Source organism: Ochotona curzoniae, unplaced genomic scaffold, assembly GCF_017591425.1.
Source record: "Ochotona curzoniae isolate NIBS_2020 unplaced genomic scaffold, NIBS_Ocur_1.0 scaffold_2453, whole genome shotgun sequence".
Lineage (NCBI taxonomy): Eukaryota > Metazoa > Chordata > Mammalia > Lagomorpha > Ochotonidae > Ochotona > Ochotona curzoniae.
The window spans coordinates 1,431,996-1,451,498 of record NW_024467094.1 but is presented as its reverse complement, the minus strand read 5'-3'; the positions used below and the strand labels follow the sequence as shown (position 1 = coordinate 1,451,498).

The following is a 19,503-nucleotide window of genomic DNA, read 5'->3' as shown; positions in this document are numbered from 1 at the left end:
CAATGCAGAGCTGTGAAAGCTCCAAGAAGCCCAGGCCGTGGTTCCAGTATCTGAAGTGTTGCTGGCAAATGGTGTTAGGAGGTGATGTGGCATCTTGAATTCGAACCTGGTGCTGCCATTCTGCTCAAGTGGGAAAGGAGTGATTAGAGTGTGGCATTAGACAGATTAGAATCCTCAAGGAGGCCATGCACTGCTGCCAGAGGTCTGCCGGCTTGGACTAACGGTGGCCTGGACTGTTCCAACAAATGGAATGGACAGAAAGGAACTACCAGGAAGAATATGAAGGAAGAACCAAAGCTTAATAATCAAGTATGAGGATTAAAGGGAAGATCAGAAACAAGGTTTGGTCTACAGTTAAGATAGAGCATGATAAGGGAAAGAGATGGTCATCTTTATTCTGGATATACTTAGTCTCGTGTGTCTTGGAGCCATCTGCCATCCCTGATATACTTCCCATTTTTAGTTTTTTCCAGTTAAATCATCTCCCATGTCTGCATTATCCTAGACACAGCCCTGGCACTCAGGCGAAAAGACCGGGTTTGGAGGTGTTGATAAGGAGTTGAAACTGTGGTGTCAGAGAGGTGTCCAAGGCATGCATATGAAGGGAGGATTCAGTGTGCTGCCAGGGCTGACCTGGGGTGGGCACGGACAGAGGAAGGTACAGAACCTGGGGCCCGAGAGTGTCATAGGACTTAGGCCCTGCGTAGCCCGGGGGGCTGGCAGCACCTGTCCAAGCTGGACACGTTTAGCTGTGACCTATACACAAGTACGGTAACAATCCCCGAGAACCTGTCCGTAGGAAATGCTTTCATGAATAGCACCATAACATTGAAAATCAAAGCTACACACAGGTGTGTAACTATAGCGGGACACATGTTTCTAAAATGCACATGGCCACACACTGATGGACTCAGCTTTAAGACAGTAAAATACCGGTTTTCTGTGTCGGACGTTTAAAACATTGACAGATATTGTGTGTTGCAGTGCCTAAAGAAACAGGTACACTAGCATAGGGTAGTGTCAACTGCAGCGTCCCTGTGAGAGGTAAAAAGCTTTAAATGCTATTCCATCGGCATTCCACTTGCAGGAATATTTTCCATAGAAACACTCATATAAAGTAATGAATGGTCAGAAGGAAGCAAATTGTGAGCTGGTTCTCAGTATGAAATCAGGAGTGTATACTCCAGACACTAACTCCGAGGAGGCCAATAAATGATGCAGGATTGATGGGAGGCTACAGAGCGAGCGAGAGTGATTGAAGGGGCAGTTTGAGTTCAGAATGCTCCAAGTGACTGTGAGGAAGGACTAGCCCTGTCCATAATGGGAGGGACAGAGTGAGAAAAATGTCTTCGCACTTAGAAAAGTGTGTCTACCCACCCAGTTTGCGGATGGGTAGTGGGAGAGTTCCTGTGGAGAGCAAGGACTGCAGGGAGTCGGAGCCTCGCAGCGCCGGCACGTACGCTGGACGTTTTATTAGGCTAAGCAGAACGCCGTACTTAATCTTCAGAAATCATACACACGCCAGAGTTTGAGGATAAGTCTGAGAGTAGACTTTTCTGGTTGCCATAAGCTTCTTTCTTTTGGTGCCAATTTTGCCTAGAATCAAGATCGAAACTTGTCACAAAAATGGAAACGCCAATAAATGCCTTACGTTTTATTGCATCTTCATCGAGCATGTGTAAAACAAGTTTCTAGTGAGGTCAGACAGGAAGGTTGTTCTTTTCGAATATGGAGCTCTGGGCAGCTAGCAGGAAGTGCTGCTGCCTCCGTGTCCAGCTGCTTTCTCACAGCTGCTCTCGTTCTTTTTGCTTTTGTGCCCAGCAGGCTCAGAACAGCCCGGCCGGCCTGGCAGCCACGGGTATGTCCGCTCCCCGTCCCCTTCCGTGAGAGCTCAGGAGACCATGTTGCAGCAGAGACCCAGCGTCTTCCAGGGAACCAACGGAACCAGCGTCATCACCCCTTTGGATCCAACTGCTCAGCTACGAGTCATGTCAGTCCCTTGTTACACATTTTGATTACCGAAAAAAGTCTTGCATAGACATTTTGAATTTTGTAATTCCGTAGTATCAATCCAGTCCCAGTTTTCTCTCTGCCGACTCCGTTTTGCAGTCCATCCCCCCCACCCTATTCCCGGTAGCTGATCTTCCCTTCACAGAGCTGTGGTTTGGTTTTATTTACAGGCCACTGCCCGCTGGGGGCCCTTCCATAAGCCAAGGCCTGCCAGCCTCCCGCTACAACACTGCTGCGGACGCCCTGGCTGCTCTTGTGGATGCCGCAGCTTCTGCACCCCAGATGGATGTTTCCAAAACAAAAGAGAGTAAGCATGAAGCTGCCAGGTTAGAAGACAATTTGAGAAGCAGGTCAGCTGCAGTTAGTGAGCAGCAGCTAGAGCAGAAAACCCTGGAGGCGGAGAAGAGATCTGTTCAGTGTCTGTACACTTCTTCAGCCTTTCCAAGTGGCAAGCCCCAGCCTCATTCTTCAGTAGTTTATTCTGAGGCTGGGAAAGATAAAGGGCCTCCTCCAAAATCCAGATATGAGGAAGAGCTAAGGACCCGAGGGAAGACTACCATTACTGCAGCTAACTTCATAGACGTGATCATCACCCGGCAAATTGCCTCGGACAAGGATGCGAGGGAACGTGGCTCTCAAAGTTCAGACTCTTCTAGTAGCTGTATGTATCTCAATCTAGTTTCACAATGTGATATCTGAGTAAAGAATTACTTTCTCCTCTAGGTAAAGCAGAAGCTTCTGGCATTTTTAAAACTCCTGATGTTTGATGGTCAGTGTCACAGAAAAGATGTTGTGGGTTGGCAGCGCAAAAACATGTCTCTCACTGTGAACGTTTAAACACCCCAGTGTCCTAAGTACAAGTTTATCAGTGTGTTTCCAAAACAAAGCTACCTTTTAGAGCACCGAGCTGGGAAAGCAGACAGCTGTGAAGACAGCCTGTCAGCATGCAGAGGCGTCTGATGGGTGTACTTGGTCTGGAAGCACTGCCAGTATGCTGTTCAGGACTTCAGCTAATAGCCAAGTTTGTTATATCCTTTACGCGAGATATAGATTTGTACAGAGTGACGCGCCTCACTTTGGCCACTGGTTCTTAGCATTGTACCTTTCTTACAAATTACAGTTCGCTCGGCTTCTGTTAGTCACTGTGATAGGGTAGGTCCTGCAAACCTCCACTACAGTGGGAAAAGAAAAAAGTTAAAAATTCCTTTTTCACTGTTGCTGAAATTCTGTGTGGAATTCCAGAAAGAACAAGCATTTAAACAAACACCTACTAAACGTGAAAGTGATCTAAACATATCATGTTACATCTACATGGAAATTGAAAGGGTTGGAGGCTTTAAAAATTGATTTTTTGTGCACCCCAAGTCATATCCAGGCCTTTTTTGCTCAGATCTCCACCTGCTTAGCTGTTGCTGAGATCCAGAGGAGGCAGCTTGTTGTTTAAGCAGTACAACTTTTCAATATGAAGAAAGTAGCAAACCGGGGAAGAAACCTGCAGCACTCCTAGGAGGAAGTCAGCAGCACACAGGTGGCCCCTGTGCAACGCAGCTTCCCTTGTCACCCCCAAAGCTCGAGCCGGGAGTTCGCATTTCGGAAGGTCTGAAAGTAGAAAAGCCAGGTTCTTTGCGAGTCGCAGTAGCAGTGGGCTGCATGAGCGTCCCAAGCTGGCGGTAATCCTCCAGTGTGGCTTCCAGCTTCCTCTGCAGAGCCTTCCTCGCTCACCCTGGAGGTGAGGGCATCACCTGGGCCTTGCCCCTCTTAGGGGGCTTCGTGAGCACATGGACATGTTTTGAGAGCTTGATTATTGGAAGTTGTTAGCAGACCCGGGGTGCTGGCACATGAAGAGTGATGCGTCACAGTGGATACAGATGTTTCCCATTATTAGTTCCTCAGTGACAGTCTCCATCCTCAGTCGACTGGAGTTGCTAACTGCATTTTTCCATGAGCTGGTGGCAGGAGGAAGGGTTGTTGAGCACGAGAGGCACAGACCATCTCGTACCTGGGTCTGGCTACGGGCATACATCGTTGGAGCCTCCGACAGTTTTCTCACTCAAGTCAGAAAATTCCTAAGCAGGAAGATGCATTTGCCTTCTGGATCCACGGCCGAGGCCGAGGCAGGACTCCTGATGAGCCCTTCACTGGTGTGGCATCACTCACGGTCGGATGGAAGTCCCTGTCTGAGTTTGCTTCCCTTCACACACTCCATGCTGTGGCTGTTGTTTTCACAGTATAACATGGTGCTGAAGAACTATGTGGTTTAATACCTGTCAGCAATAACATTACAGGAGAAAATTATTACATATAACTCAAAACTAAATCCCCATGGTGATGAAGCAGCTTTGTAGCATCTCCTAAGAGCAGGATATCTCCTAGAACTGGGTTTCGTGGACTGAACTAGCAGATTGCAAACTGTTGCCTTGCTTACTCATTCGTCTCTCCTGATGAGTATCTCCCAGCTCCCAGGGGAACATCACAAAGCTGTTCTCTCCTGTGCCTTATCTCATTGTTCCTCATGGAGCCTACCAACATATGTGTTTATTTGAGAGCGAGTGTTCCCATCTTTTCCTTTATTTCTCCGGGCCAGATACAGGAGCCAGGCATGCCACGTGATCCACCCTGCCCTCCAGGGTCTGCACTGGCACAAAGCTGGAGTCAGGAGCGGGAGCCGAGAACTGAATTCCTGATGCGGAGGGAGCCTCTTCATCCCTGGGCTAAACACCTGCTCCTTTCTGGGCTTCTCACAAAGAGCTTAGAACCCACAAGGTTTCAGAAATGCACCAAGGCACGCGGTCACAGTCCACTGAATTTAGTAGTTTTCATTACTTTGGAATGCTGTTGAGCATTTATGCAAAATACAAAAAAACGAAAATATGGAGCTTGAATAACTTATGCTTTTGAAACTTTTCATAGGATTAGTTTTAAAATAAGATTCTTTTCTTAAAGTGTCTTCTCACAGGTATGACACAACTAATGATGCTATTGAGGTGATAAGCCCAGCCGGCTCACCTGCGCCGCCCCGGGAGCAGCTGCAGGCCTATCAGCCAGAGACTGTTAAAGCAAATCAAGCAGAAAGTATGTCTCTCAGCCCCCGTTCGCGTGTGTTCGCATCTAGTTATGTGTTTCTAACCTGTCTAGACCATGAGAAGAAATAACTTGGTCTGTTTTAGGGTAATCTTGTATCCATCTATTCTAGACACATTTAAAACTACAACTACCAAAGTTAGCTTTTAAGCTATCATCGATCACACTTTTGCTTATATTTTAACAAGATGGAAAATAGATGGTATTGATTCCTGTTGCTCATTTCTGTATTCACATTTTATTTTGCTTGTCTCAGATTCTTATCAGTGAAGACATCCCCCCCCAAATTAAGATGTATTAATTTTGAACTTTGAGAAATGTATCACATTTTGTGTGTTTTTTTGAACTGTTTAATCTTTGATAATGAGTGACAGACCACAGCGTCCCTGGAGTAAGACGTCTGTGTGTCTCTGTTAGACGATCCGGGCAGACCGTACGAAGGACCGCTGCATCACTACCGAGCCCAGCAGGAGTCGCCCTCTCCGCAGCAGCAGCTGCCCCCTTCCTCCCAGGCAGAGGCAGTGGGCCAAGTGCCCAGGACCCACCGGCTCATCACGCTTGCTGATCACATCTGTGTAAGCTTTGCATCATTTTCAAAATTTCCTTTTCTGATCATGCAGAAAGCAGATTCCATTTAGAAAGAAAAAACTATAAAGAAGATATGTGTAGATTTGTACTTTTATTTTAAAAGTCCACATTATTTACTTACTTTTTATTTATTTATCTAACTACTGGGTTCAGTGCCCAAGTACCTGAAATTGCTGGGGACTGGGTCAGCAGCCAGTTGGGAGCCGGGAATTCATCAATTGCACAAACCCATTTCCTTGAGTTGCCACCAACTGCAACTGGCTGTGTGTAAGCAGGAAGCTGGCATCAGGTGTGGGATGGGAACCTGGGCACCCCAGTGTACTGAGATGGGAACTTGTCAATACCAGGCCAGATGCTGGCCTCCAGTGCACCTTTCTATGCAGGTACTTAAGGAGCTTAATCACGGCCTTTTCTTTTCTGTGTCACAGCAAATTATCACACAGGATTTTGCTAGAAATCAAGTTCCCTCGCAGACTCCCCCACAGCCTCCCACTTCTACATTCCAAAACTCGCCATCTGCTTTGGTGTCCACACCTGTGCGGACAAAATCATCAAGCCGTTACAGCCCAGAGTCCCAGCCGCAGCCTGTCCACCATCAGAGACCAGGTCCTAGAGTCTCTCCAGAAAATCTCGTGGACAAATCTCGGGGCAGGTACGGTCTTTACTGCAAATCACTTGCAGATTTTCACCAGACAGTTTGAGTATGCCTAGGCAGGGATCCCTGTCCCGTACCACCTTGCGTTCACTGGCCTTTGTTCCCTGGGAGGTGCAGGTGAGCTTTCTTCAGTGTGTGGTGCTTGAGGTGCCTGCCCTCTGAGCAGTGGTGTTCTTGTCTTTTTACTGACACCCAAGTTGATTTTTGTTGCCAGTTATAAAGGACAGTTTAGGGATCCCCTCTATTGGGTTTATAACAATAATTATTTAGGAAAATGACATTAAGGAAAGCAAAGTACAACCAATGGCAACAGGATGGGAGGAAGGAGGTGCCTTACTTGGCAAAAATGCTGGTCACCAGTGTATCCTAGCTGATGTTTGGGTTAAAAGGGGAGGGGAGAGAGAAGGTTTTTGGTTCAGGGTGGCAGGTTAAGCAGTAGTGTATGTTAAGGCACAGTCATGGAACACAGCAGGAGCTCCTGAGAATGGGACAATGAGCCTGGGCAGCAGCAGGTCAGAGTCGGCACATGCCTGGGGACACACACATCGATGAGCCCGAGGAATGGGAGCTGTAGCTCACAGCACGAGAAAGACACGTCTAGTGAAAGGTTCCAGCCTTCCAGCCCTCGCTGCAAGCAGCTGCATGGTCTCTGTTGTAAACATTGTAAACCGGCACAAGGAGAGGGCCCAGGACAGCACGTCGCCGTCTGCCTGGCTCTGGTAGTCACAAGTGAGTGGCACAAACACACACACGCACACGCACAAACCGACGGGCAGTTCCAGTTCATTTTTTCCCCTTATGTTCTTCCACCAATTGGATTATCTTGAAACAGAATTTTGACATTCATTTCAAGAAGCTGGATAATTTTTTCAAAATACCCACTAATTTATTTATTTGAGATGTACAGTTAGTTAAACACAAAGAGTTCAATTAATCTTCTATCTTCTGGTTCATCCCCCAAAAAAAGAAAAACAAAATGCAATCATGAAGAAAACTGAGAAGCTTATTTACAGGAAAGTCCTGGCCCATCCCTAACGTAAGGTAACCGGCAGCAGATTCTGAGCCACTGACGGCATCTGTTTGTCTTTACTACTGATTTCTGCATCACTACACTTAAGCATCTGGTTAAAATTCTCTTATTGGACTTCGTAAAATCATCCTGTTTTATAGTTCAGAATCTTCGCATCATCCACAGTGTTATAAAATACCATTGACTTTCAACCTATAAGCAAAGCAGTTCTAGACGATGATGACATACATCCTGAGTCACAAAAATAATGGGTCGGGTGGGAGTGGGCAAGAATTGGTAGAAGTAGCAGCGTGGGTTGCTAAACTGCTTCGTTTAAAAAAATACGTTAGAGCTTGACGTGTGCTGTGTGATGTTAAAATAGAGTAAAATGGGCAACCATGTGGAGAAGGCAGATCAAGGTCTTTTTCATGGAGAGAAAGATGGTAACTTTCAAATTTGATAAAGCAGGAAATTATATGATTATTTGAATTTCAGAGGCAAACATCAAATGAGCAACTGTAAGAATGCAGTAGGTTGACCAAGAAAGGAAGTAATAGCATTTGAGTGCAGTGGAACTTAAGTAGTATCAACAGGAACATATTTAATATTGAAAGTTAAAGGTGGCTCCCAATATGCAAAATTGCTAAGCTAAAAAAAATGGTTTTAGATGTTCATCTCACATTATCCCTGGCAGTGTGCAATCCAGAGGAACAATGACATTGCACAGACCCGCAGAGTGGTACGGCTGGAGCCTGTCTTCAGTTAGCACACAGGTCTTTCCCTTATTGAGGGCCAACTAGCAGGTCACGGCTCACACCAAGCACTGCGCTTGGACTTAACATGGCAGGATGCAGCCTCCGCATGAGCTCCCACTGTGGCCACCTCCAGTCACTGGGTACATGGTGACTACTGAAGCGACTGACTCATGAGCTAACCAGTTTCTGTTTGGGTTAAGCCTGTGAATCATCGAAGCACAATCTGATGTCCTCCATGTCGCAATGGCAGGCCTGGAAAATCGCCAGAGAGGAGTCACGTGTCTTCAGAGCCCTACGAGCCCATCTCCCCACCCCAGGTTCCGGTTGTGCATGACAAACAGGACAGCATGCTGCTCTTGGCGCAGAGGGGAGCAGAGCCTGCGGAGCAGAGGTGAGGCGGGTGTGAGGGCTGGGAACCAGTGCCCTTCTCTGATTTGGTTTGTGTGTCAGGATGGGGTTCTAGGAGGATCTCTTTCTCTAGTGTAAATGTTCTATTTTAATACATTAGAGAAAGTGTGGTAATTATTCTTGAAACTCAGTCTTCCTCAGTCTTTGGAAACCTTTTTGCTGGTAGTTGTGTCACTCACGATTTCACCCACCAGGTGAGCGCTTACCAGACACCAAGCACCGTGCTTTCCTGCCTCAGTTTCTCACCCTGGTCCCACCCTATGAATTACTGCATCTGGACCCCCATTTGGATGACATGTTTTTGCTCTAGCCTCTTTCCATTCAGTCACCATCCTTCCACCAGAATTATTTTCTCTAAGACTCACAGAATCAAAGCATTTTGTTCTTTCATAATCAGCTTACTGTACTCGTTCAATTCCATTTCATTCTCACATGCAGATTTGTTTTTGTTTAAAAGGCAGAGTCACAGAGACCCATCTACCATCCAGTGGTTGGTTCACTCCTCAAATGGCTGCAGTGGCCGGGACTAGGCCAAGCCGAACTAGGGAGCTCCATCCAGGTCTCCCACATGAATGGCAGCCCCCAAGTTTCTAGTCCACCTTCCATTGCTTTTCCAGGCACATTAGCAGCAGGCTGTATCAGAAGTGGAATCCTGGAACGTGAACCATCACTTGTGTGGGATGCTGGCACGGGAAGTAGCTGCTTAGCTGGATGTGCCATAACCCATTCTGCCTTGCTCTGTCCATGCTGAAGCTGTGAACCCTCCCTTTGCTGCCCTCTTAGGTCAATCTGTGGGTCATCCTTGTAAGGGAGAGTCCAGCTGTAAACCACGATCCAACTCCAATTGCTAGTACATTTCTTAGAATATCTTACTTGTTTGTATTTACTGTATGTATTCTTAGACAGCCAAATAGGTAAGTAGATCTGTCTCTTGAGAGCAAATGCTTTTATATTAAATGATACATTCACATGTTTTGCCTGAGTGTAAGTTTTTTGAGAACAAAGACCATGTCTCATCTTTCTACTGCCTTGTCTTTCTTGGCATAGGCTCTGTGCTTGAATTATGAATCCACATGACCAGATTTGGTTACCAACAGCTTTCTCTGCCCATGCTCTTGCTCTCTGCCGGGATCCATGAGCTGTTAATGAGACTTGTTTTTAGAAGTATGTTAGTAAAGAAAGCTGCCGATGAAATGTGAGATCCTTTACGCTCATACTGTTAGTTGACTTGAAGTGACTGACAGGCAGCTTGCTTTATTCACAGACGCTATTCTGTTCAAGTCCAACTGTCACTTAGATATGAGCTCCTGCTATTTTATAGGCAAGTGTGTTACTATAGTTTCAGTGCACTTAAAGGTGAGTATTTCTGTCAGTAGAATGGGTCCCGATTTGCATGATGACGTGAGTCCATGTTTGTTAATTGCAGAGCATCGTGACATTTGACTCTGCCCATGGCTGCTCACCTTGTAATCCTTAAGAATTGTTGCATTCCAGCCTGGGATGGCACGAGGGGGAACCTGAGCTGACTTGTAGCTCCCGTTGAGTTCCTGGCCATTGAAGATTTTCGTGGAGTGAATCTGCTCTCCTCAGATGGGAGCTGTGTGTGACTCTATCCCTCTGTTCTCTCAAATTAAAAAAATAAATCAGATAAGCTCAAGTTCTCCTTTCATCAGAATTCAAGATCTCACCTTTGACACCTGGAGCTGACTGTGTCCTCACATAGAGCTGTGAGGATGTGACGCGGCACGTAGCAGCTTCTGTTCTCCGAGCACTCCAGAACTGGCACGGTCAGCAGTAAGAATGTCCTCAGGGTTAGGAGCCGATGGTTGTAACTGACTTTCCTGTTTTCTAATAGGAATGATTCCCGCTCACCAGGGAGCATTAGCTACTTGCCTTCATTCTTCACCAAGCTTGAAAACACGTCCCCCATGGTTAAGTCAAAGAAGCAGGAGATTTTTCGTAAGTTGAACTCCTCTGGTGGAGGTGACTCTGACATGGGTAAGTGGGATTTCTTTCATGAACCCCAAATAAAACATGCGTTAATATTATGCTTGTCTTGTAATCCTTGAGCTTGAAGGCTTGTATAGGGCCTCCTTCTAATACATTCGACCCTAAAATTCCTTGTCCAACATCTGCTAGTTGATGAATTGTTCCGAATTAGGGCGTAGGAATTTAGGAACTTGTTTTTTTGAAGGTGACCATTTTCTCCTTGAACAAATGCTGTGTTTAGGAGTCCTACCCTTTCAGGTGGGGCTGGATCAATCCTCCATTTGTTTTGCTTTTTTTTGTTGTTGTTGTAGTTAAACCCTGGGCCATCGCCATATTACATCTTTTTAGATATTTGAATATTCATCCTTTCTTGGTCTTAACCTTTGTAAATGTCTGTTTCACCAGTTCTTTCCCATGTTCTCATTGTGAGTGCACCCTCCTGTCTGAATCGTTCCCTACAAGAAAACATACAGTTTGGGTTTTCAGTAGGCTGCGTGGTACAGAATACTGTGATAATGGCCTACCTTGAATTTATCATTATTAATGCAGCCTACGATTTGTGGTGGTTGTTTTTTGTTGGGACAATGATGATTCTGTGCCCATGGCATGAACACACACTTACGGGTCAAGAATTGCTCTTAATCTATAACACTTCCTCCTTGCTCTGCTTCTGTGATGGCCATCTCCCAAGGGTAGGACAGGCTGCACTTCCTTCCAACGACTTTTGTACCCTGCCAGTATCTGCCCAGATACAAACTCAGCCATTCAGTAGTCATATACACATGCAGCCTCTGCAGCCTCTGATAAACTCCCCACCTAAAATTCTAACATCAGGATATCCCACACTATAGGGCCCTGCTTCCACTTAGAGTAGCTGCTTGCTAGTACACACCCTCTGAAGCAGCACACTGCATCTCTGCTCCCCACAAGGGAGACCTTGTTTGAGTCCCTAGCTTCCAGTCCTGGCTACTGTAGGCATCTGGGAGTGAACCCAGTGCTTGGGAGACAGCGCCCCCCCTTCCTTTCCACCTGCCTCACTCTAGCTCTATGTCTGCCCCTCAAAATAAATTAAAATGTAAAAGGTTAACACTGTGTGCCTAGACAGTGTTCTAAATTCACCCTGCCGACTATACTACGTATTACTATTACATCTGCTTTGTCGATGAGGAACTGAGACGAGGGTGTAATAGTTGGCCCAGGTTATAGAGCTCGTCCATAAAGGGGCGACTGTCCAAGCCTGCGACTTCTGACTTCAGAGTCCATGTTTCATTGGCTTCTAATAGTTCTGAACTTGCCAAACTGGCAGAAAGCTCTAGAGCAGAACCCTTCCTTAGGCTGATGTGCCTGCATTCATCACAGGCCCACCTTACTGTCCCCCCCACCCCCTTTTGTCCTGACCTGCATTGTCTCCAGTAATGAAGACTGGGGACACTGCCATCTGCTAGTTCTCTAATCTGCTTACCATCTACTGCTGTTTGTCAGATGGTGGGCTGGGAACTAGGGACTGCCGGGTGGGAGTGCTGCTTGTGAACTCATTCAGGAAAGGACGAGCCCAGGGTCAGTCGGCCCGGCTCTTAACTGCCAAATCCCTTTTTCATGTGACAGCAGATCTGGAAGATAAATACTTTAGACTGCCAACCAGAATTGCTGTCAGATCTGCAGAAGTCCTTTACAAAATTATCATTGGTTTTCTCGCCCCAACCCACAACCATTTCATCTATTATTTACAGCTGTTCAAATCAGGAGTAAAAAGGGTGCTGTCATTCTCACATTCTCTTACAACCCGGAGATGAGTCTGCCGCAGCATGGAAACATACTGGTCTTAGGTGGCCACGCCTTGGTCTGGCCTGCCCTGCCCCTCTCTGGTCTTTGTTGAAACACTTGGACTGTGTATGTGTTGCAATCTGCAGTGTCTACTCTCAGTACGTTTTACGTCGTCTGTAGGCAGTAGCTCGCTTTCTTCAGTTCAACACTCGGTGGAGTGCCGTGTTGGGTGTGTAGTGTAATAGCTGTTGCCTGCTCTGCAGCAATCCGCTAGCCAAGCAGAAGTGCAGTGAGCATCTGAAGCAAGCACCAGTACAAGGGCTTCGGTGCCTGGAATTGTTGCTGTTTTTGGCAGGAAGTTGATATTACAAAACCGACAGGCTCCTGGGTCCCACCCCTGCCTCCGGACATTCAGTATGCAGCAGAACTCAGAAAATAAAGCCACCAGCAGCTCTGCTTTCCCTCTGTGCTCCCCTGGGGCCACCACTGAGGGGCTTCTGCAAAAACCACAGTGCTTTAAGATGCTATTTGGTCTCTTCCACACTTCTGACCTTTTCCCCAAAATGCTCTTTTCTGGGTTCCCACGCACCTCTCTGCTCCTCTGGCCATCTCTATCTTCTTAAAAGCCCAGCGTCACTCTGAGCGGCCCGAGGTTGCTGCCGCCTCACTCCCTCTGCGATCACTTTTATGCCAGGACTCCCAAATCTATGTGGATCTGACCTTTCTCCACCGGGGTCTCCTTAGTGTGCGCTCAGACTGCACCTGTTCACGGGCAAGCAGGAAACTGAACTCACAGGCTCTTCTGTGTTCCGGCCCCAGGCTCTGTAGGCAGCGATGAGGCCGTTTTATTTACTGTGTTCCCCGACATCCTCTATACAACTTTATGGAGAAGATTCTCTTCCTCCTGGCTGGGTGGGGGACGTCCGGCCCACAGCCTACGTAGGGCTTCCAAGATCACTTGGCTGGCCTGGCCAGGAACTGCAGGCAGGACTGCTTTTCTGGCGGGCTAAGTCCTGCATGGAACACACTGGCCTGTGAGTCTCATCAATACCCAGATGGCCTCGGGCGCAGAAGAGCTTTCCAGTCGGGGGTTAAGGCTCCCCGATGGAGAGTCCCCCTGGCACACACACTGTCTTTGCAGATGGTCATCGCCCACACACCAGAGCCTCTGCTTGTGCATGTCCCATTCTTTGAGGTGTCATTTGTGTAGCCACCATTCAATTCCTGCACTTTCCTTTAAAATTCTCAGCATCTAATTGAAAGAAATCATGGAAAGCATTTATGTTTCCAAATTGCTTTCCCTTCTGGCACAGTGCTTTCTGGTTGCTGGTTCTGCTGTCATTTCGCGCTGCGCAAGCGAGGAACGAGACGCCGCGTGGCACAGAGGCGGTCCTTGGTTACGGCCCCAGCTGGCCAGGGCAGCAGCGCATTGAGGCGGCTTCTGGAATGTGTACCAGACTGCCGCAGACCTGATGGCCCTTTTCAAGTCCAAGGTTCTTTCTTGGCTGTGGAGCCTGGATTCCTGCTCGGAGAATGGCTTTTCCCCGATTCTCTGTAGCAGTGCAGCTTCCCTTCTGGGGTTGCAGTGCTGCTGTTTTGATTATCTTGCCTTAATTTGATTTTTTATTTCCTTTAAAAAAAGTAGTTATCCTCAATTTAATTGGTAAAATAAGCTGAGCTCATTGGCAATTAGAGGTCAATTTTATTGTCGGATTTTTAAAACCTTTGATGTACTGGATTATCACATCTCAAATTAACTTCAATATTTGTTTCAATATAGCAGCAGCTCAGCCAGGAACAGAGATCTTTAATCTGCCAGCAGTTACAACATCAGGTAAGAATGAAAATATATCATCAATGCTATAGTGGGAAAGTAACAGTCCATTCAGTAACTGTTTATTGAGACCAGCAGGACTGCTCCTACATGTAAAGTAATAGTTTAGTCCGAGAAGAGATCGTGAAAAAGGGAACTAAGATTCAACAAGTACTTAACCGAAGAGAGAATCAGAAACTATTGAACCAGGCATTGGTGTTGTGGCATTGCGGGCTAAGCTGCTACTTCTATAGTAGCTATCCGCTGTTGGAGCACGGGTTCAGGTCCCGGCTGCTCCCTGCTAATGCACCTGGGGGTGGGGCGGGGACAACCAAAAGCGGTGGAAGAATTTGGACCCTTCCAGCTGCAGTGAAAGTCCAGGCTTTTGGCTTCCACCTGGCCCAACCCTGACCTTTTCAGCCATTTGAGGAGTGAACCAGCAGATGGAATATTGCTCACTCTTTTGCCTTTCAGTTTTAAAAAAAATCTTAAAAAAATCTGAACCAGTTAACTGAGTGACTTTAGCAAGAGTGTGGGTAGCTGAATGACTTGGGAAACACATTTCCCAACACTGTCCTTTGTGCGTGGAAGGGACCTGTGTGGACTCTGGGCTTGGGGGGCTGTGTGGCCTGTCACTTCTCCATCTTGGGTCTGCCTCCGAGCCGGGCAGAAATGATGCCGGTGCCCTCCTGCAGGCTCCGTCAGCTCCCGCGGGCATTCCTACGCTGACCCTGCCAGTAACCTCGGTCTGGAAGACATCATCAGGAAGGCTCTCATGGGAAGCTTCGATGACAAAGTGGAGGATCACGGGGTGGTCATGTCCCAGGCCGTGGGGGTAGTGCCTGGCGCCGCCACGTCAGTTGTGACCAGCAGTGAGGCCCGGCGAGAGGAAGGGGACCCGTCACCTCACTCAGGTAGTGTTGCCCCTCTGGAAGAAGCCAGCTCAGCCCACGTCCTGACAACAGGCAGTGTCTCCTCTTGATTGATTCTAGGCCTTGCCCACACACCCGCTGCAATTACGACTTCATATTTCTGGTTTTCAGTAAAAGTGACTTACTGTTGTGGTAAAAATGACAGTTTCAGTATAAAAGGACTGGCTGACACCACAGAAAAGGCCACAGGACAGCCCAGTCCTTCCGGCGCCGACCTCCGGGCAGCAGCCGCTCCTGTAGCACGGAGCAGCACCCCTGCAGACAAAGACAGGCATCAGATCATTCTGCACGGTGTTACCAAAAATCACCATGATGCTAGCTTTCAGCATAAGTTTATGAGCAACAAGTTTCTTAATCTTTGAGAATCAGCATCTCTTATACTTAAAATAGAATCCGAAGGTCTGCATCTCTCGGCTCGCTTTCCTCAAGCAAAGGGCCCTCCGTGCTCCAGGAAGAAATGCAGGTTAGCTCTCCCTGGAAGATGACATCAGGATTTCCTGTTCTGTAAGCGAGCATCGTCCTGTCCTTTCCGCCCCTGCCCTCCGGCTCATGTTTGTTGGAAATACGCACTTAGAGTTCCAAGGCCAGGGAGGTTACAGCTCGGCTCGTGACCTGGGCGCTCACCCCTGCTGATGCGTTGAGGTCTGAGCTGTCCCGCTGCTGTGAGAGACCCCAGGGGCCTGTGCACCCCGGGAGTTCTGACCCAGCCTTTCCCTCGATGTACCGTGTGGGAACACCTGTTGGCTGCCCTCTGTGCTGGGGCCGCGGGGCTCCGGGTAGTGAAGGTCTAAGGTTTCTGTCGGTGAACCTGCTTTAATTCTTCACCACTGTTTAGAAAATTGCGTTTCTTCAGTTACCACATATTTTATGTTTATGACATAAGGACATATCTTTTATTCTAGTCACTGTAGGTAAAATTCTTTCTTTTAAATAGTATTTATCTTACTAGCTACTAAAATCTAGCTTCTTCATGCTACTATTATTTTTATTCATGTAGTATATAGAGACCAAATACTGTATGTCAATAATTAATCCTGTCACTTGAACAGGCGTCTGCAAACCAAAGCTGATCAGCAAGTCAAACAGCAGGAAATCTAAATCTCCCATCCCTGGGCAAGCCTACCTGGGGGGCGAGCGGCCCTCGTCCGTGTCCTCGGTCCACTCGGAAGGGGATTACCACAGGCAGACGCCGGGCTGGGCCTGGGAGGACAGGCCCTCTTCAACAGGTGAGCCGCCCCATCCCGCCCCGCACAGCACAGGTGCCTGAGGCCCGGAGCGGTTTATAGTAATGCCATGTTTACTACTGCTTTGAAAATCAGAAACATTTATGGTTTGAAAAACTATACTTCCATGACTTTAAAATTAAAGGATTCTACCTCTGAGAATGGAATTTGAATGCACATAACCTTAGAAGTACCATTAGCATCAGCAAAGATCTACAAAGAGCTGGCACCCACTCTCCTATGTTGGCTGGTTGGTAGCCAACGTTGCCATTTGCAAGTCTGTGGTTTCAGTTCTTGAACTGTACTCGGGTGCCACTACTGAGGTCACCGCGCCTTCCACATAGATACTCGGAGAAGATTCTCAGGGAGCCTTGAAGAGTTCCTGGTGTAACCGATTTTAGTTCAATTAACACTTCATTCTTCACTTGGGTTTTTCATAGAAACACGTGGCACAGGCTTATGCTGACCGTGCAGCTGCTGGCTGGGTTACAGTGCAGCGGACACTGTGGGCGCCGTTGCCCCCGTCACACACGGGCTGCGTCGTGGCTAGAGGGCGGAGACCTGGGCTTCTCCATTGCTATCCGATTTGCTTTTGTAGTGTCACGTGACTACAGGTCCTGTCCTCCAACCAGAGTCAGACTGGGTGAAACGGCAAGTAAGCTCCCACTTTCTCTTTTGTCAGGTTCGACGCAGTTCCCGTATAACCCTCTGACGCTGCGGATGCTAAGCAGCACCCCACCCACTCCGATCGCATGCGCCCCCTCGGCCGTGAGCCAGGCAGCTCCTCACCAACAGAACAGGATCTGGGAGCGAGAGCCCGCCCCGCTGCTCTCGGCGCAGTACGAGACGCTGTCGGACAGCGACGAGTGAGCGGACGTGAGGCTGGACGGGGGAAGGGAGGAGCCCGGCTCCGGGTTCGTGTTAGTAAGTGCAGGTCGGAACCTGCCCTCCTATGATTTGTGCCCAGAGACTTTTCAGGAGAGCCAGGGCCACGGATGATGGAGAAATGATAAAAATTTGTTTGGAGAGTCAATAGGAGAAAACAAAAACCGCCTTTGATATGGTCAGTTGAGTGGATTATAATTGTAGAGGGGTGAATTGTAGAGTTTTTAAAAAGTGGACAATTCCTGTTTGTAAAGAAAACCATAATGTCTTTAAATCACTCTTATTGTAAATAGAGGACCTTTTTGCAGTGTAGCCCCTTGCTGTAGATCTGGTGTACTTATGTTCAAAGCAGCGCATCAACTCGGGGGGGTAATTTTTGAAAAATTTTTTTGTCTATCTTTTTAACCCTAGCCTTCTAAAAAAAAAAAAACCTCACACAGCCCAGATCATAATGTCGGCTGTCACGGGCATTGTACTTGATCTGATTTTGTTTTCTTTAAATTCAGCTTCCCAGTGATGTTTCAAATCTTGTGGAAATGTTTAGGTTTTTAACAGACCCTGTCCTAGTCTGTGCATTAGGGTCAAAGGTAGGAACAATGGACTTCTGCCGTAATGTAAATTTCCAGTGCAAGCTTTAATTTTTCCTTCATTAGTAGCACTGAAAAAAAATGACTGCATGGGTATGTTATAGTTGAGTTTTTAAAGTTTTAAAGGCTTATTTGAGGCATACCTCACTGTTATGCACACTGGTAACTTAACCATGCCCCTAAGGTATTCCTTTTCTCCTGCATTTGATGCAGCCCAACAAGGCTTCTGTTTTGAAATAAATCTGACCGGCTTGTCCATAGCTACAGCACATCATCTGTGACTCAAGGCTCTTGGGGTCTCAGGTTCCAAAGGAGAAACCTACATGCTTTTAGTTTGGTATTCATGATCGATAGAGTGTGTCCATCTTTCATGCTGGATCCTGAAGAATTCTCACAAAGAACCTGGTCCTTTCTTTGCATCTCTGTGCCTGCCAGAGCTTGTTCTAATTTTGCTTCCTTAGGGCCACAGTATTGTTGAATGTTCTCATTTCATAAAATCTTAAGGTGCAAATAACTTAAAAGAATGAATTACAATCTAAGTATGGCACTACAGGGTCAGTTTTATGCCTCAGTAAGAACTCACTGAATTCCTAGATTTTTGGGTTAAACATGTAATTTGATCATAACACATGAGCATCCTTCCACAGCATATACCTGCTGATGTTCTGGGGAAATGCCACTGATGACTGGACAGGGCAGAGATTACAGGTGTTTGAGGATGACTCAAGTTAGCACTTTATAAAGACCTGGCCTTTTCAATGAAAGCTCAAGACTGAGGTTTCTAATACTTTGCTCAAAGTTAAGTGACAAGGATCCGCCACAAGCCCATGTCTACCTGGAGAGAAAGCCTCCAGCCCCGTGAGAATGCTTCAGATCAGGCGTCACGGTCAGAGTTCCTTTATCTGAAAGGCTGGCATCTTTATAATACTATTTATACACATGCAGTTTCTGTAAGAACAAAAAAGTAAAAATTCCTCTCAACAGCTTTCAGCTGGAAGGTCTTTTTTCCCCCCAGGTACTGGTAGTTATTTTAGAATTATGACTATGTTTAACTGTGACCCGAGGGTACTGTGCTCTCCAGTCAGGATGGTTTCCAGAACAGACAGATCCTACCTTGTTCTCGGAGCTCCCTGGACTGCGGCTCCGGGGCAGGTGTCCCTGCTGCAGGCCTGCGCCGAGGGGGCCGCCACTCACACATCAACACTGACTCTTTGCCGGCCCAGGTTTCACTGCTCTGATGCTACAGCTTTAGGACTTTAACACCCAGAACAGAATTCATGTCTTCCTGAAACTGCTAAAATAAGCATTCTGACAGCCAGTTTCCCAGTGCGTGCTTATGATTGGAAATTTTGTAATGTTTTAATTTGGGTATACTCAGTGATTTTAAAAAATTCTTTATTCCCTGAAAACGCCAGTGATAACACAGTTCCAAATTTTAAAATGCACTGTTGTAAGGAGTTCAGCCCAACCAGCAAAGGGAATCAGTTCCCCTTTGAGTCACTGGACAACAGTGTGAATGAACCGTACGGGAGACAGGCAGGAGACCAAGCTGCCGTTCTGAAAACCACTTGAATTTCCAAGGAGTGGGACCATGACTGAATCATTGTGGAGGATTGCATTTCCTTAAATAAAACTTGGACTGAAAAACCTAACTTGGACTACCCCTTGCAGTGAGCGGGCAGAAGGTGAGTGGCTGACACCAGCTGTTGTCTGATTTTTTTCCTCTGCTCTCAGACCTGATTAAAGGAATATAACAGATAACTTCGATACAAAGGGGGAAGAAACTTTACCTGTAAAATGTACA

The 19,503-nt window shown here is 47.0% G+C and overlaps 1 protein-coding gene across 4 annotated transcripts in view; it reads left to right on the top strand.

Moving 5' to 3' along the window:
• NCOR1 (nuclear receptor corepressor 1) overlaps positions 1 to 18,238 on the top strand; it is a 116,660-nt gene extending 98,422 nt beyond the window's left edge. Inside the window, exons 35-46 of one of the 4 annotated variants that reach the window (XM_041001593.1) lie at positions 1,825 to 1,990; positions 2,181 to 2,671; positions 4,954 to 5,082; positions 5,509 to 5,666; positions 6,108 to 6,331; positions 6,844 to 6,846; positions 8,349 to 8,489; positions 10,362 to 10,504; positions 14,040 to 14,093; positions 14,768 to 14,989; positions 16,054 to 16,230; positions 16,910 to 18,238. In XM_041001593.1, coding sequence (XP_040857527.1) covers positions 1,825 to 1,990; positions 2,181 to 2,671; positions 4,954 to 5,082; positions 5,509 to 5,666; positions 6,108 to 6,331; positions 6,844 to 6,846; positions 8,349 to 8,489; positions 10,362 to 10,504; positions 14,040 to 14,093; positions 14,768 to 14,989; positions 16,054 to 16,230; positions 16,910 to 17,097 — 2,096 coding nt within the window. In that variant the 3' untranslated portion in view covers positions 17,098 to 18,238. Of the gene's footprint in view, positions 1 to 1,821; positions 1,991 to 2,180; positions 2,672 to 4,953; positions 5,083 to 5,508; positions 5,667 to 6,107; positions 6,332 to 6,843; positions 6,847 to 8,348; positions 8,490 to 10,361; positions 10,505 to 14,039; positions 14,094 to 14,767; positions 14,990 to 16,053; positions 16,231 to 16,909 lie in introns of all 4 variants that reach the window. The other 3 variants (XM_041001592.1, XM_041001594.1, XM_041001591.1) reach the window with 3 other exon arrangements.
• Positions 18,239 to 19,503: the final 1,265 nt, after the last annotated feature.